The 15,168-nt window shown below is 37.9% G+C and overlaps 2 protein-coding genes across 2 annotated transcripts; both read left to right on the top strand.

Annotated features, from left to right (window-relative positions):
• The first annotated feature begins 11,999 nt into the window (after positions 1-11,999).
• On the top strand, positions 12,000-12,887 carry LOC141714001 (uncharacterized). The gene has a single exon (XM_074517551.1). The coding sequence runs from the start codon at positions 12,000-12,002 to the stop codon at positions 12,885-12,887; it is 888 nt and encodes a 295-aa protein (XP_074373652.1).
• Positions 12,888-12,950: 63 nt separating this feature from the next.
• Positions 12,951-13,646, top strand: LOC141714000 (uncharacterized). Its single transcript, XM_074517550.1, has one exon. The coding sequence runs from the start codon at positions 12,951-12,953 to the stop codon at positions 13,644-13,646; it is 696 nt and encodes a 231-aa protein (XP_074373651.1).
• The last annotated feature ends 1,522 nt before the right edge of the window (positions 13,647-15,168 follow it).

Here is a 15,168-nt window from a genome sequence, read left to right as displayed (position 1 = left end):
GGCCTTGGCCTACCATCCAACAAAATAAGGTCTTATTACTCACTAAAAGCTCTTGTAGGAGATCCCTGAGGCCTTCAAAGGTTGCTCCGGAGGCCTCCTGGAGAGGTCCTCTGGAGATTTCTTGAAAAGGATATCTCCCAGCAGAATAAATTTCGTGAAGACTAAAACGTCTACGAGAACGAGTTGGTTGAAGTGCATAACATCCTACAAGAGAAGTTTGGACAAATTCAACAGAGTACAAGACTTCCGATATGGGAAAGTTCAGTTGAACATAGAGTGTTCAGCAAGAATGAGTACAGAATGTCCACCAGGATGAGTACAGTATGTTCGCTGAAACAGCCATAGCTGAGCCCTGAGGAACTCAAAGGCAACCATGAAATTAATTCCATGGACAACCAAGAGCAACAAGGACATAAAAAGGTATGTAGAAACCTTGAACTCTTAGTGAAAAGCTCCAAAAAAAGTTAGGGGCAGGGACCCCTGGCCAACCACCTCTAGGCCGACCAGGAGGTGGCCGACCAGGAGGTCCTCCTCCAAGTGGTCGAGCAGGCTGCATTTTGAAGCAAGGGGCCAAGCAGAGCCTCCTGCTGCAGGAGGTTCTGCTCGACCCCGACGACCCCCCTTAGAAAATTTTGAAAAAATTCGAAAAAATGGAAAAATTTAGAAAATTTTTATTTTTTTTAAATTTTTAGGATTTTAAGATTAAGCCCAGATTAGGGCCGATTAGTGAAATTAAGTCTGGATTAGGGTCGATAAGTGTATGTTAAGCGTAATTAACCCGAATTAGGGGGAATTAGTGATTTGTGCATGAAAATTAGCCCCGATTAGAGCCACCTTGACAAAGGTTAGGGGTGAGAAAAGCTCGATTTATAGTCCCGATTAGGACCGTTTAGTGTTGAACACCATCCAAATAGCCTCTATGGGGGCCTTAAGTGTGTATACTCACATTAATAAACCGTTGTAAACGTGTAGGTCGCTCCACACTTTACGATAACGCGGCGTCCATGAAGGGCCGATACCCATGAAGGGCCGGTACCCATGAAGGGCCGATACCCGAGAAGGGCCAAAAGTACCTCGAGTCGCGAATAGACCATTATAACTTCCACGAAAACTCAAGCAATATTCACGGAAGTTGGGGGCAAATGATATGGATAGAAAATACATCCTAAAGACACATTAAATGTCGTATTAATTCCACTTGGGCTTCTTGTCTAAAAGTCCAGTACAGGCCTGTCTGGTCCGGACTCATAGTAGACTCAAGACGGCCCATGTAGATAAGGCCCACTAGGTGAGGTCATCAAGGTCCACGAACACAAGCTGTTCACGGACTAGGCCCAATACGGCTGGAAGAGCAGAGACATGTGTTCTAAACGGACTCAAAGTCCTACACAGAAGGTTCTAGAACTCCTTCCTCAATAGGACTTTTAATCACCATCTAAGTTGGAGACTTGTCCATCAAGTCTCCCAACCGAAGCCTAACCCTAGACTCACCTCTATATAAAGGGCTCTACCCCTCAATCTAGAACTACGTTTTTGGCTTGATTCTCTACAACACAGAGGTACGCAGGCATCTTGCAAGGATCGATAGTCCCGAACGCAAGAGCAACCATTAAAGCTCGAAGCTTACCAACCCTAACATTAAATACTAAAGTACTCAGGTTTTTATTCCACAACAATGAGCTTAACGAATCGAACCGAACTTTTTGGGTGTTCGCTTCGTTAAACTCGGATTCGAGTTCAGTTCAGTTTATTCCTGAATTTCGGTAATACATTAAATTTTTTAATTGATATTTCAACGATCTAGCCGTATGGATGTTAAGATATATAGATTTCAGTCATGTCATAAAATCATCAAAAAATTTCAAATTTATTTTGCATGACTTTACAAGAAAAATTGAGTAAAAATACTACCTCTAAAATAAAATTCGATCAAATAATTTTTTAAGTTATTTTTTTCGATCTCACTGTACAGATGTTAACAAATATTTATTTTAGTCATATAAAAAGTTTTTTTGAAGAACAAAAATGTTAATTCATTAATAAAAAGTCATACAATATCTACACCAATGATCGAGTCGAACAAATAGTAAATTGTAATAAGTTGTCCTCATGAAAAAACGGTTAACCGATATTTTGAAGATGATGTATATACAAATACAACTACCCACTTCATGCATTCTCGTTGATTTACTGGTACAATCTTCATAATGTCCCGAAGGAGCTATTGTTTGAACTATCGACCAGAACTGCGATTTCATACAAAATTTCATCATTGAATCAAAAACTCCGCTTGCAACCAAGAAGCGAAAAATAAACCTCTCACCAAGGATAGAACAACATGAAAATACAAGCCAAAAATTGAAATAAAAACAAATAGAAACAAATGTAAAATAAAAAAACTTAGATCTGATAATCAGAATCACAAGATCGGCCATAAATTCTCGACTCCAATAAGCCTTGTTTGAATCGAAGAAAAAGCCAACTCAAAGCATCGATAATGTAGATCTAGAAAAACAAACCTAACATAATCAAAAAAATCAAAATTATTCGCCTAACAGAAAGAGGAAGATTATTGAAAGAAAGAAATCAAACAAAACAAATAAAAGTATAAAAAGTTAATTTTTTTTTTGCTTTAAATTAAGTTAAAAAATTCTAAAATGTATCATCTATAAACATGTCAACTGTGAGTGCGATTAGATAATTAACGTGCTTAATATGTCTTATCGGTTATCATCAAGGGTTTGATTATTACTAACAACATCTTGTTAAGAATCCTTAACTGAAAAATATCAAACATGACAAAAATAAATATTATAGATATTATGTAAAAGTTGTCCACTTCAATGGTGCATTCCCAGTAAACTATAATTTTAGTCAACCTATCTATGTTAAACAACTATTTTTGTCGAATATATATATATATATATATATATATATATATATATATGTATATATATATATATGTATGTATATATGTGTGTGTGGGCGCGTGTGTGGTGAAATTACACATCATCTATTATTATAATAAAATAATATATTTTTATTTATAATGACTTGAAAGAATTGCAACATGCTATTTTTTAAAAATAGTCGATCATTATAGTCAACTCCATCAGAGTAAATTAGCTTACATGTTCAACAAATTTTATATAATTATTATTTTATTAATTTTAGCCAACTATTTTATCTAACCGTTGGAGATGCTCTAATACCCGAGATTTGTCGGAAGAGAACACATATTTTGAAATACTTGATCAGAAAATTTAAAATAAAATCCTTAAAGCATTTATAAATGACTCAATGGTTGTACAATACCTTGGTTTGGGTTATGGTAACAAATATCACCACAAGCCCAAAACGGAAAGCGCCATAACCCAATTACTGATCAGAATTCAGAAGACAAATTGACAAGGCCCGTAAGTTTTTCTTCCCTAGAACACTAAAATGAATTCAATGTTTCGAAGGTTACCATATTTCATTCGGCTTCCAAAATTTTGTAAATCGCTTTTAAGAAATTTGTGCAATGTCAGTCCTTTACCCTATGGTAATATATATCCTCGTATCAAATGGGATTTTACTAAATCCATTTTAGTACATACTTTCTGGTCCATGTTCTTGAATATTTCACCCAATAAAAACGTTCTTCCATTGATGATAAGTTATAAAATTTCTTTTAACCCCTGCAGAAGCAGAACTGCTTACGAGCTTGTAAACAAATTTATGAATTTAAGTTCAAGACTGAATAGCACATAATGGTGTTAATATGGAATGAGGATGGCTACTTATTCAAAATTAGTCAAAAAAATAAGTTACAATATAGTGTCGGTAATATTCTAAATCTTGCTATTTATGTTAATACCTGAGTGCATTTCAAATAAAAAAATTCATACTCCCTCCATTTTTTTATTTATCGTTTTTATTTTTACACACATTTTAATATATTTTGACCGGCTAGTTAAAATTGTTATTTGTAAAATTTTCTTTTTGTAAATAAAAGTATACAACTTATATTTTAATTTACAAAAAGAAAATTTTAAAAATTATATTTTTAACTAAACGGTTAAAACACATTGAAATATATGCAACAGTCAAAGTGATATAAAAAAACAGAGGAGTATGTTATTTTGTGTAAAATTTTCTAATCAATTTTATGAATGTATCATTGTTTATATGAAATTGCGCTAAGTTTCTTTTTTTCCCTTTTCCTGTTTTTTAACTTTATTTTTTTCTCTTTTTCTGTTTTTTAACTTTATTGAGTACCTTTTGCAGAAGAGGTGAACAAATTTATTAAAAATATGCGTATATTTAAGAAATTTTAAAATAATTAATTTATAACTTAAACTAAATAAGTGACTTATAAGTGATAAGTTGATGAATGTTTATAAGTTATATTAGTATATAACTCGTGCGATGCACGATTTGTTAATTTTTTTATGCTAAACACGATTGTTTTTATCATTATATATTTTAAAATATAATTTTAATATATTTTTGTTGGGATTCGAACCATATACCCCTAGTGTAATAATTTTATAATGCACCACTATTATTTTTATCATTATATATTATAAATTATATTTTTAATATATTATTGGTAGGATTTGAACCTTATACTTTTTGTATAATAATTTTTAAGATTATATCTAATGGTTCTCTTTAGTTTGATATGATGGCTCTGAATTGAGTGACGAAGGACCAACAACCAAACTTTTAATATTTCGTCTTTAATATAATAGTATAGATAAGTGTTTTGATAATTTTAATTATAATTCAGATATTTTTACTTAAATGGATTAAAATAAATAATTTTTAAATATAATTATTTTAAGTCTTATATTTTAAGTTAGAATAACATATTTTTAAAACTAAAATTAATAAAAAAATCAAAAATCAAAAATCAAAAATTAAAAATAAATTGAAAAAAAGTACGTCGTTATTAAGATTCGACTTATCAACTTATAAGTTATAAATTTAACTTATAAATTAATTTGAGTCGACAAACATTCGGCGATAAACTGTTGCAGACTTATAAGTTATTAAACTGACTTATCACATTTTTCAAATAAGATATATAATCTCAAGTCTATTAAAACAATACATGCCCCGGTTAAAATTTTCTCCTCACATCTCTACTTAATTTCGTAATGTCATTTCAACCTAAGGCAAACCAAACCAAATTTATACCAAACCAAACATACTGCATTTATCATGTTTAGATAGCAGGAGATGTACGCACAGCAAATGCTTTTATTCCAATTAATAGGGAGGTTATTTATCATTGAGAAATATAGTCCTTCAAACAGTTTTTAAAACTGTTCCTAATAATTAGCTGTCATTATTTTATTGGTTATTTAATAAGAATTGTCATCAAAACCGGCCCTGAGATTCACCAGACCTAACCAAAATCAGTTTATAAGACCATAATCTATATAAAATATGTAAATTCTTAAACTTTCATTTAAAAGAGTTTAAAATTTTTGGGACCTTTTGGTGTGAGTGGCCCTAAATACGAGCCTTACTCGCCTATAGACATGACCATCCTTGATTATCATAGACCACTCATAAATTAATATGAGCATATAAATAAAAATATGTAACGTGTCATTTGAGAAAGTTTTTGAAATTATTTTCAAAATACATAGCATTGACATGATTTTGCAATTTCAGGAGACGGGATGATAACTAAACACAATCTCAAATGCCCGGCGCCTTGTAAGAATGTTAACCCGAGCCTTGCATTCAGCCTACCGGATGCCATTAGTTTTATACTTCCTCTTTTACTTAATTCTATACTTCACTTTTTGACATGTTTTTAGTGATATTTTAAAGTATAGTTTTATAATATATTTTTAAATTATTATTTTTTTGAATTAAAGTTTTATATTTAAATATTTATTAAAAAAATTTGAAAAAATATTATAAAACTATATTTTATAGAAATCTCGAAATACGTGTAAACAGTGCACGTATATATCCCAATAGGACAGAGGTAGTACAAGCCAGTCGAGGCAGCCAACTGATGATAGTCAATTCTGTATGCAGAAGTTATAATTATTTGAGGACTACACTTTATAAACACTAAACATTCACTCATGTAGCCGAAAGTAATGGATTTAGACACAATCTTTTAAATTTTCAACATCCGTGTTTCTATAGTCACCACGGAACACCTTCAACCCTGGAACTATATTACTACAATCTGATTCAAATATTTTGATGATTTTCAATCGTCGGTAACATGTCAATGTCAAATTTCTATCCAATCCTATTAAAATTATAGGTGTTTATCCTGTTTTAAGATTTGTGCTGCTTTGTCAATTTAACTGGCGTGTTGAATTGCGTACGGCTGTTATCATTACAAGTGTATATGTTTATAATGTGAAATATACTATTAATTATATATTTTCAAAGTTCTTTTACATGTGCGCTTTGCATAAATAGATTGTGCAAGTTAATTTTCTCATATAGAGCATGTTACAGGAAGAAACTAGCCGTAGAACTAAGTTTTTCGGAGGTTGTCAAAATCAAAGAAAGCCGATGAATTTTATAACTAATCTTATTTGATCGGTAGAATGTCAAAATTCTTTATTAATCTTTCTAACAGCAAAGTGTTAATCAAAATTACCTAAACAATATAGGTCACTCCAGGGGTCAATCTGTAAATAGTTCTTCGAGGACGAGTTACCTCGACGGCTTAATCATCTGGTCTGGTCCATCAGTCCCAAGTCATCAAGACCTATATAGGCCGTCGTAAAGAAGTCCTTAACTCGTTACGGCCAAACCTTTGAAGCCGTATGAGACTCTCATGCATGAAACTATAGAGAGTAAAGTATCTCGGATTTGGGAAGGTATTAAATATGACGAGAAGATGTTTTCAGAATCTTATATTAATATTCTAACACTCCTCCTTACTCGAAAAATCATTTATAAGTCGAATTAATTTGTCTTTCAATAAATTGGAAGAATACTAGGGGTGATAGGGGGGTCGAAACTGAGTCTCCCGGCCGGTAAGCATGAGCACTGAATTCTGATATCATGTTAAGAAATTCACCGCTCTAAAACCCGAATGTATTAGAGGTAGACCATTTTCAAGATCTTATATTAACATTTTAACATATCTTAGATACGATCCCTAAAGTCGCGATGCAATCTCAAACTAGCGTATACGAAAGACGAAAACTGAGATCCTCATACATAGATAAAACAGAGATCCTAATTCAATATATCTGTTACTCCCTCCGTCCCTAAAAACGTTTTCTATTTGTTTTGGACACGTTTGCCAATGCACACTTTTGATTGTTAATATCTTTAATTTCATATTAATATTGATAGCCCAGAATAATATGGGCCCGTTAGTAAGAGCTCAGGGCCCAATAAGAAGAGCCCAAGACACGTGGCAGCATCTACACCGACCAGGTGGCCTGGTTCGGGAACCTTTCTACGGTCCGGATCCAGTAGTACACCAGCTCATCATGGACGTCCACGCGTCCTACAGTCCAAAACACACCTACGGTCCAGATCAAAAGTACAAACCCTAAACCCTAATGTGAAGCCTATAAAAGGCTGAATAAAAGGAGTATTAGGGGTTACTTCATCTTTACTACATACACAGATATACACACACAACTTATATACGTATAATTCCTATTTTACCCATTTCTCCTCCAAAACCCTCTCTCATTCTCACACCGGAGGTGCCGCGGGGTCGCCACTCCCCTCCGGTTCTGTTTTGCAGGAGCCCATCCTACAGCTACACCACACGCCGCCATCATTTCTGTTCAAATAGAGTTTGAGTCCGGGTAGAACAAAGGAGAGGATCACGGGGTGATCTGGAATTATCATTGGCGCTAGAAGGAGGGGTCGAACCTCCGACCAGTGGTGTTCATCCACACCGCCCTAACTTCGCCCAGGAGATCAGAACACTACACCCCAGTAAGGGTTTCGTTCTTACTCTCTCAGATCTACTTTTTTCCCTAAGCATACTTTCTTTAAGTGCCGTTAGTGGATCTTGTTTAACACTTTAGTCATAGCGTTATAATAATTTTGAAGTTCCCATCAATTGATTACAACGTGCTTTAGATCTAAAATATCTGTATTAATGCTTGGGTTTGCGAAAATATTACTGTAAACTTGCAATATTGTCAAGCACTCATGACAACAAGAAAGAACAAGACAGCTGTCTCCGCCTCAATTCTGCCGCCTTCGTCCCAACCCAGGGACAGATAGATGGACGATGTGGACGAAGGGCTCCCCATAACCCGGACTCCCTCTCAGAATCTCCAAACAGGGGATCAAAGACTAACCATTGAGAAAACTGCTCACAAGTATGTTGATACTTCAGCCAACCCGTGGGGGGACATGACTCCGGATCAAATACAAGCCGCGATGAACCTGTGGAAGGAAAAGAATAACACTAAACCTGAGACCCGCCCAGGGGATCAGGAAGAACGATCCGGTGAATCACGAGGGTCAGTTCTGGATCGAATTGCAAAAAACCTGAAAAGACCTCAAGAAGATGCTCGAGATGAGATTAAAAGAGCTGCCTTCCGGGAAAGAATTCGGAAAGAAGAAGCCAAAGCTTAAAAAATCATCGAGAAGAGAATCCGGGATGAAGAAACAAAACTTAAAAAGAAGTCCCACCGAATCCATGTTTCTTCGGATTCAGAGCCTGAAAAAGAATCCAAACAAGAACAAATGGTCTGAGCTCTTCGTGATCTTAAAAGAAATATTGAAGGTGACATGGAAGTTGGAGCGACGACGACTCCCTTTACCAGGAAACTAGAGTCTACTCCCAGAGAATCAGAGCTCAAACATTTCAATTTCGACTCCTTTGATGGGTTAGCTGACCCCGAAGAGCATTTAAATTATTTTGAACAAATCTCCAACATTTACGATTACAGCGACCTCACAAGGTGCCGTTTCTTTGCGTCAACACTCAAGGGCGGGGCTCAAAAATGGTTCAGCCGAATTTCGTCTCGGAGTGTGGATTCCTGGAAAGATTTTTGTGAGATATTCTTAAAATGGTTCAGGGCTAACCGAATGAATGAGCTGCAGATGTAGCACCTGGAGACAATCCAGGAGAGGAGCAAAGAGTCCCTCCCTGAATTCATTAAAAGATTCCAGGAAGCAGTCAACCAGCTCTCCAACTTAGAAGAAAAGGAGGCTGTAAACATCTTTCAAAGGAACTTGCATCTAATATCCTGCGAAGGATATGTCAAAGACCTGATTGATAGAGAACCCCAGAGCTTAGCATCTGCCTATGCCTTGGCATCGAAGTTCATAAAAGAAAATAATTTTCGTAAGTCAATGAAAATGAACAGGAGAATCCATGATGACGATGAGTCCTCGGAGCGTCGCTCGTCATCCCGGAAAGATAAAAGATTCAAACTAGACAGACAAGCAAACTACATCTAACAATCTCGAGGAACCCCACCCCGGGAAAGCTATTCCGAGCCCAGAAAGAATGAAAGGAAGCCCAAGGCTAAGAGGGAGCCCAAACCAGAATTGGAGTGGACCCCCCTCAACAGGCCCCGGTCTGACATCTTGTGCGAAGTTAAAGGTAAGCCATTTTATTATCCACCAAACCCTTTGCTTGCGCCTCCTGAGATCAGGGCCCGAGAAAAATATTGTGGGTATCATGAAGATCATGGACATACAACCGAAAATTGTTTCTCTTTGAAAATGTTCATCGAAGATCAAATCAAGAAAGGGTACATGAACCAGTATCTTCAAAGAAGGTTGAATGACAAGGACAGGGCCCCGGGAAGCAGCAAAAATATGGTCCACGTTGTCTTCGGCCGTACGGCCTCCCCACCCCGTAGCCCGGATCCAGATAATGATGTAATGATGATTCAGCCTTTCGAGGATGAGCTGATATACTTCTCCTACTCGGATTTCGAAGGACTCAACCAGGACCACAACCAGGCCTTGGTGGTAACTCTTGATGTTGCGGATAACAAGGTAAAAATAATTTTAGTTGATAATGGTTCTTTTGCTAATATAGCATTCGAGCATACACTCAACAGGATGGAGCTTGGCCATCTGCGTATGGACCCCTGCCTTGAAGACCCCTTGTATGGATTCGAAAACACATTGATTCCAATTCGGGGTGTCATCTATCTTCCCATAATCTTTGGAACCGCACCCCAACATGGTTCCCATATAATGAAGTTCTATGTGATAAACGCATCATCATCATACAACATGATCATCGGCAGACCCACGATCACCAAGCTCCGGGCCATCCCTTCAAACATTCACTTAAAAATCAAATTCCCCACCCCATGTGGAATAGAAGAACTGAAGGGAGACAGAGACATGGCAGGACGATGCTATGGCAAAGCCTTGATCATGGCAAAGACTGAACCTGAAAACAGAAAGAAGATAATGTCCCTCCCCAAGGGACAAAGTCGAAAGAAGCATCGTGAACATCTCAGTAAGAGGCCCATATTAGATGTGAATATGATCGAAGATTCGAGGTACAACATAACCGATGCTAACGCCCGGATTCAGAAGTTTGTGGAAACCGAAGAGAAGGCAAAGGTCGAACCTGCTCAACAGAGAATGAAAGTTGAACTGGAGCCCGGGAACCCCACCCTAAAGATCAAAATTGGCAAAGGCCTAGAGGGCACCTTTCAGAATGAGCTTATCGATTTATTGAAAGAATATGCCGATGTATTCGCCTGTTCCCCAGAGGATATGCCAGGAATTGATGAATCTATTACAATGCACAGTCAGGACGTGGACCCAAAACAAAGACCCATCAAGCAGAAGTGAAGAAATTTCGCCCCAGAGATACAACAAGCAATTGATCAGGAAGTAGAAAAATTATTGAAGGCAAATGTCATCTGCGAAATTAAGTACCCGGATTGGATAGAAAATGTTGTCCTAGTCAAGAAACCAAACGAGAAGTGGAGAACGTGTGTTGACTACACAAGTCTCAATTCAGCATGCCCTAATGACTCCTACCCACTACCCAATATTGATCAATTGATAGATGTAACCTCGAGCCATGTTACGCTTTATCCGGATACAACCAAGTTAAAATGAATTCGGAAGACATTGCAAAGACGGCGTTTATCACACACCGGGTTGTGTACGCCTTTCTCATGATACCATTCGGCCTAATCAACGCCGGAGCAACCTATCAAAAAATGATGAACACCATTTTCAAGAGCCAACTGTGCAGGAACATGGAATCCTATGTTAATGACATGATATCCAAATCAATCACAGTCCCGGATCACATTAAAGACCTCAAGGAATGTTTCGACAACTTAAGGAAGTACAACATGAAGCTGAACCCGGAGAAATATGCTTTCGGAGTCCCATCTGGGAAATTTCTCAGTTTTTTGGTTAGTGAATGGGGAATCGAAGCCAACCCGGAGAAAATTAAAGCTATAATGGAAATGACGATTCCCCGAACTCAGAAAGACATTCAGAAATTGGCAGGATGTTTGGCAGCCCTTCGCAGGTTTATCCCAAAACTAGCAGAAAGATGCATGCCTTTCTTTGAGTTACTAAAAGAAGCCCAGAATAAAAAGCTAATCGATTGGACTCTGGAATGCCATACGGCCTTCGAAGAAGTCAAACAACACCTGATAAAACCCACCTATACTTTCAAAAGCCAAGCCCGAGGAGCCTCTATATCTCTACATTACAGCCGGGGCAAGAGCGGTCTCTTCGGCTCTCATATGGGAAGAAAGTGGGACACAGAGACCGGTCTACTATATAAGTCAGGTCCTCAAGGACGTCGAAACCCAGTACCCAAACTTAGAAAAATTTCCCTTAGCTCTTGTGCACTCAAGTAGGAAGCTGAGGCAATATTTTCAAGGCCAGGAGATCAAGGTGATTACTGATCAACCACTCCGAAAAATCATTCACAAGCCAAATGCATCCGGAAGACTGGTAAATTGGGCGATTGAAGTAAGCCAATTTAACATCAAGTTTGTTCCAAGAACGGCCATAAAAGCCCAGGATTTGGCCGAGTTCGTCATGGAATGTACTTTCCCCGAAGCCCTAGATGTACCAGCAAACTAATCCGAGGCGAAAAAGAAACTGACGACAAGAGCGCATGGACATTATATGTTGATGGCTCAGCGACAGTCGAAAGGTCCAGTGAAGGCCTAATTCTTTCCAGCCCGGACGGATTCACAATTCAACAAGCTATAACCTTCACTTTCAAAGAAACAAACAATCAAGCTGAATATGAAGCACTCCTCTCCGGACTCAGGTTAGCCGAATCCCTCGGGATAAAAAGTTTGGTCATCTATAGTGATTCCCAAATTGTGGTCAAACAAACCAATGGAGAATATATTGCAAAAGATCCCAAACTGGCTCAATATCAAGTGATGGTGCGAAGTATCCTGAAAACCATCCTGGGTACCACCATTTTACAGATAAATAGAGAAGAAAACTCCAAAGCAGATGAACTATCCAAGCTCGTCCAGAACACTTCAGACCTAAGCAGTTCGGTCTACTTCAAAGAGCTTCGGGCGCCCAACACCGATCGGGCCGAAATCTTGTGCATCAGCAGCCCGGATAACTGGATGACTCCATATATAGCCTACCTGAAAGTGGGAACCCTACCAGAAGATCAGAACAAGGCGCGCTACCTCAAATATAAAGCTGCTCGATTCTTCCTGGAAGATGATCAATTATATAGGCGAACCTTCTCCGCGTCCACTCTCAAATGTGTTGATCCGGACGAGGCAGATTATTATCCCTGGGAGGTACATGAAGGAATCTGCGGAGATCACCTAGCTGCCAAAGCACCAGCCTACAAAATCATCAGACAAGGTTATTATTGGCCAACTATCCACGCAGACGTAGTTGCATATGTAAAGAAGTGCAGCAAATGCCAAAAGTTCAGCAATGTGCCAAAATAAAGCCCAAGCCTTCTAGGGTCAGTCCTATCCCTGGTACCCTTCGCTGTTTGGGAAATTGACATCATGGGTCCTTTTCTCCAAGATAAAGGAGATTTACGCTACGTGCTAGTGGCAATTGACTACATGACTAAATGGGCAAAAGCTAAGGCCATGAGAACCATCAATCAGCAAGACTATATCAAATTCATGGATTTAATCGTGATGAGGTTCGGAATACTGATGGTTTTGATCTTAGATAACGAACCGCAGTTTGTCGGATCAGATTTTGAAGCGTATCTGAAAGAGCTCGACATCAAGCATAAGAGAGCATCTGTGGCCCACCCCCTGGGAAACGGACAAGTAGAGGTCACCAACCGGACAATACTCCGGGGCCTAAAGAAAAGATTGGAGGAATCCAAAAAGAACTGGCTGGATGAGCTCCCGAAAGTCTTGTGGTCTTACAGGACCACCCCCAAGACAGGAACCGGAGAAACTCCTTTTAAATTTGCTTATAGGACTGAAGCTCGGTTACCGGTTGAAACCGGATCACCCTCCCACAGAGTTGTCAATTTCGATGAAGTCTCAAATATTAAAGGCCTCAAAACCAACCTGGAACTCTTGGATGAAGTAAAAGACCGGGCTGTGGATAAAATGGAAAGCTACAAGGAAAGGACAAAGATCTACTTTGCAAAAAAGGCTAAACTCAGGGAATATGAAGTGGGAGATCTGGTGTTGCGGGACACTGAAGCTTCAGAACCAACAAATCAGGGCAAACTGTAACCAAACTGGGAGGGACCTTACAAGGTTAAAGAGGTATTATGCCCTGGGACGTACAAGCTGAGCTATCTCAATGATACCGAGGTCCCAAATACCTGGCACGGGGCTCGGTTAAGGAAATTCTACCAGTAAATGAAAGGTGCACGTTCTGGGATCATCTCTATGTTTGAACTATGATATCATGATTTAAATTCTGTTTTCGTTCACCCCAAAATGTAATATCTACTATAGTTCAATTTGAATGAAAAGCGTTATTTTGAGCACCCCATAGCTTAAAGCAATTTTATTATACAGTTTGTTTAACCTCTTTTCACATGCCCACCTGAATGCATGATTTAAATAAACTCGCCACTTAAAAAAATTCTTAAAATGAGAAATTTTACCCCATCTCGGGGTTAAAAAATACAGTCCATTTGTCTTAAAAAATTTCTAAAAATTAGAAATTTTACCCCCTCCCGGGGTCAAAAAACACAGTTTATGTGTACTTTGAAAAATTTCTTAAAATTAGAAATTTTACCCCATCCCGGGGTCAAAAAACACAGCCCATGTGTACTTTGAAAAATTTCTTAAAAATTAGAAATTTTACCCCAACACGGGGTCAAAAATAAGTCACAACCCTTGTGTACTTAGAAATTTATATATACATTTAAGTTCGCCCCAAACCGGGGTCATAAAAGCGTCACAGCCCATATGCCTTTAATAAATTCTCTAAGTTCAAATCCAAATGAAAAGCGATAAAATGCAGGAAAAACATAAATACATTAAAATACACCCGGGGAAACCTACCTCGGGGATAAACCGAAATACGTTCAAGATACATTCACAACGAAGTAGCCAAAAGGCTAAGTTCAGAAAATACTTAAAAACGTCAAGTAAAATTACAAGCCACAATGGCCAAATATTTAATCTAATATTCTGCTGTTGGCTCGGGGGGAGGAGAAGGAGGCTGCTTGTTGAGTGGCATTTATGACACTTTATTACGCTTCGTAAAGCTTTGAATTGGTGTATTTGTACTCAAGTTGGTGTTTTAATGTGTTTTCTAGTGTTTTTGCATTTTCAGGCATTCTCCAGGTAATCAGGTAATTTAGCATTGTTTTGGTGCGTATTTGGTGTTAGGAAGGTGTTGGAATAAAAGCTTGTGAAAAACCGGATCAAATCAGCAAGGAAAAATGAAGAAGTCAAAATTTTAATCAGGAGGCCAGCGCGCCCGCGCTGTGATAGCGCGCGCCCGCGCACAAAGTCCAGAAGCTCAGCGCTCCCGCGCTGGTCAAGCGCGCGGCCGCGCCAGGTCGAGAAAAGTAATTATGTTTCTATTCTGATTTTGATCTAGAAGACTTCTACTCTGCATGGGGCTGCTATATATACATAATTAAAGCTCTTTTTTCAAAGAGAGACGTACCAGAGCACAAAGAGAAAGGTGTAAGAAGACCATTTAACACAATTCAACAAGGCGAAGAAGATCTAGTTTTAACTTGTGATTCTTTGTTTAAGTTGTAACATTGGATGCTAGTTTTCTTATTCTTGA

The sequence above is a fragment of the Apium graveolens genome, chromosome 3, assembly GCF_009905375.1.
Source record: "Apium graveolens cultivar Ventura chromosome 3, ASM990537v1, whole genome shotgun sequence".
NCBI lineage: Eukaryota > Viridiplantae > Streptophyta > Magnoliopsida > Apiales > Apiaceae > Apium > Apium graveolens.
This window is presented reverse-complemented; position numbering and strand designations above follow the sequence as displayed.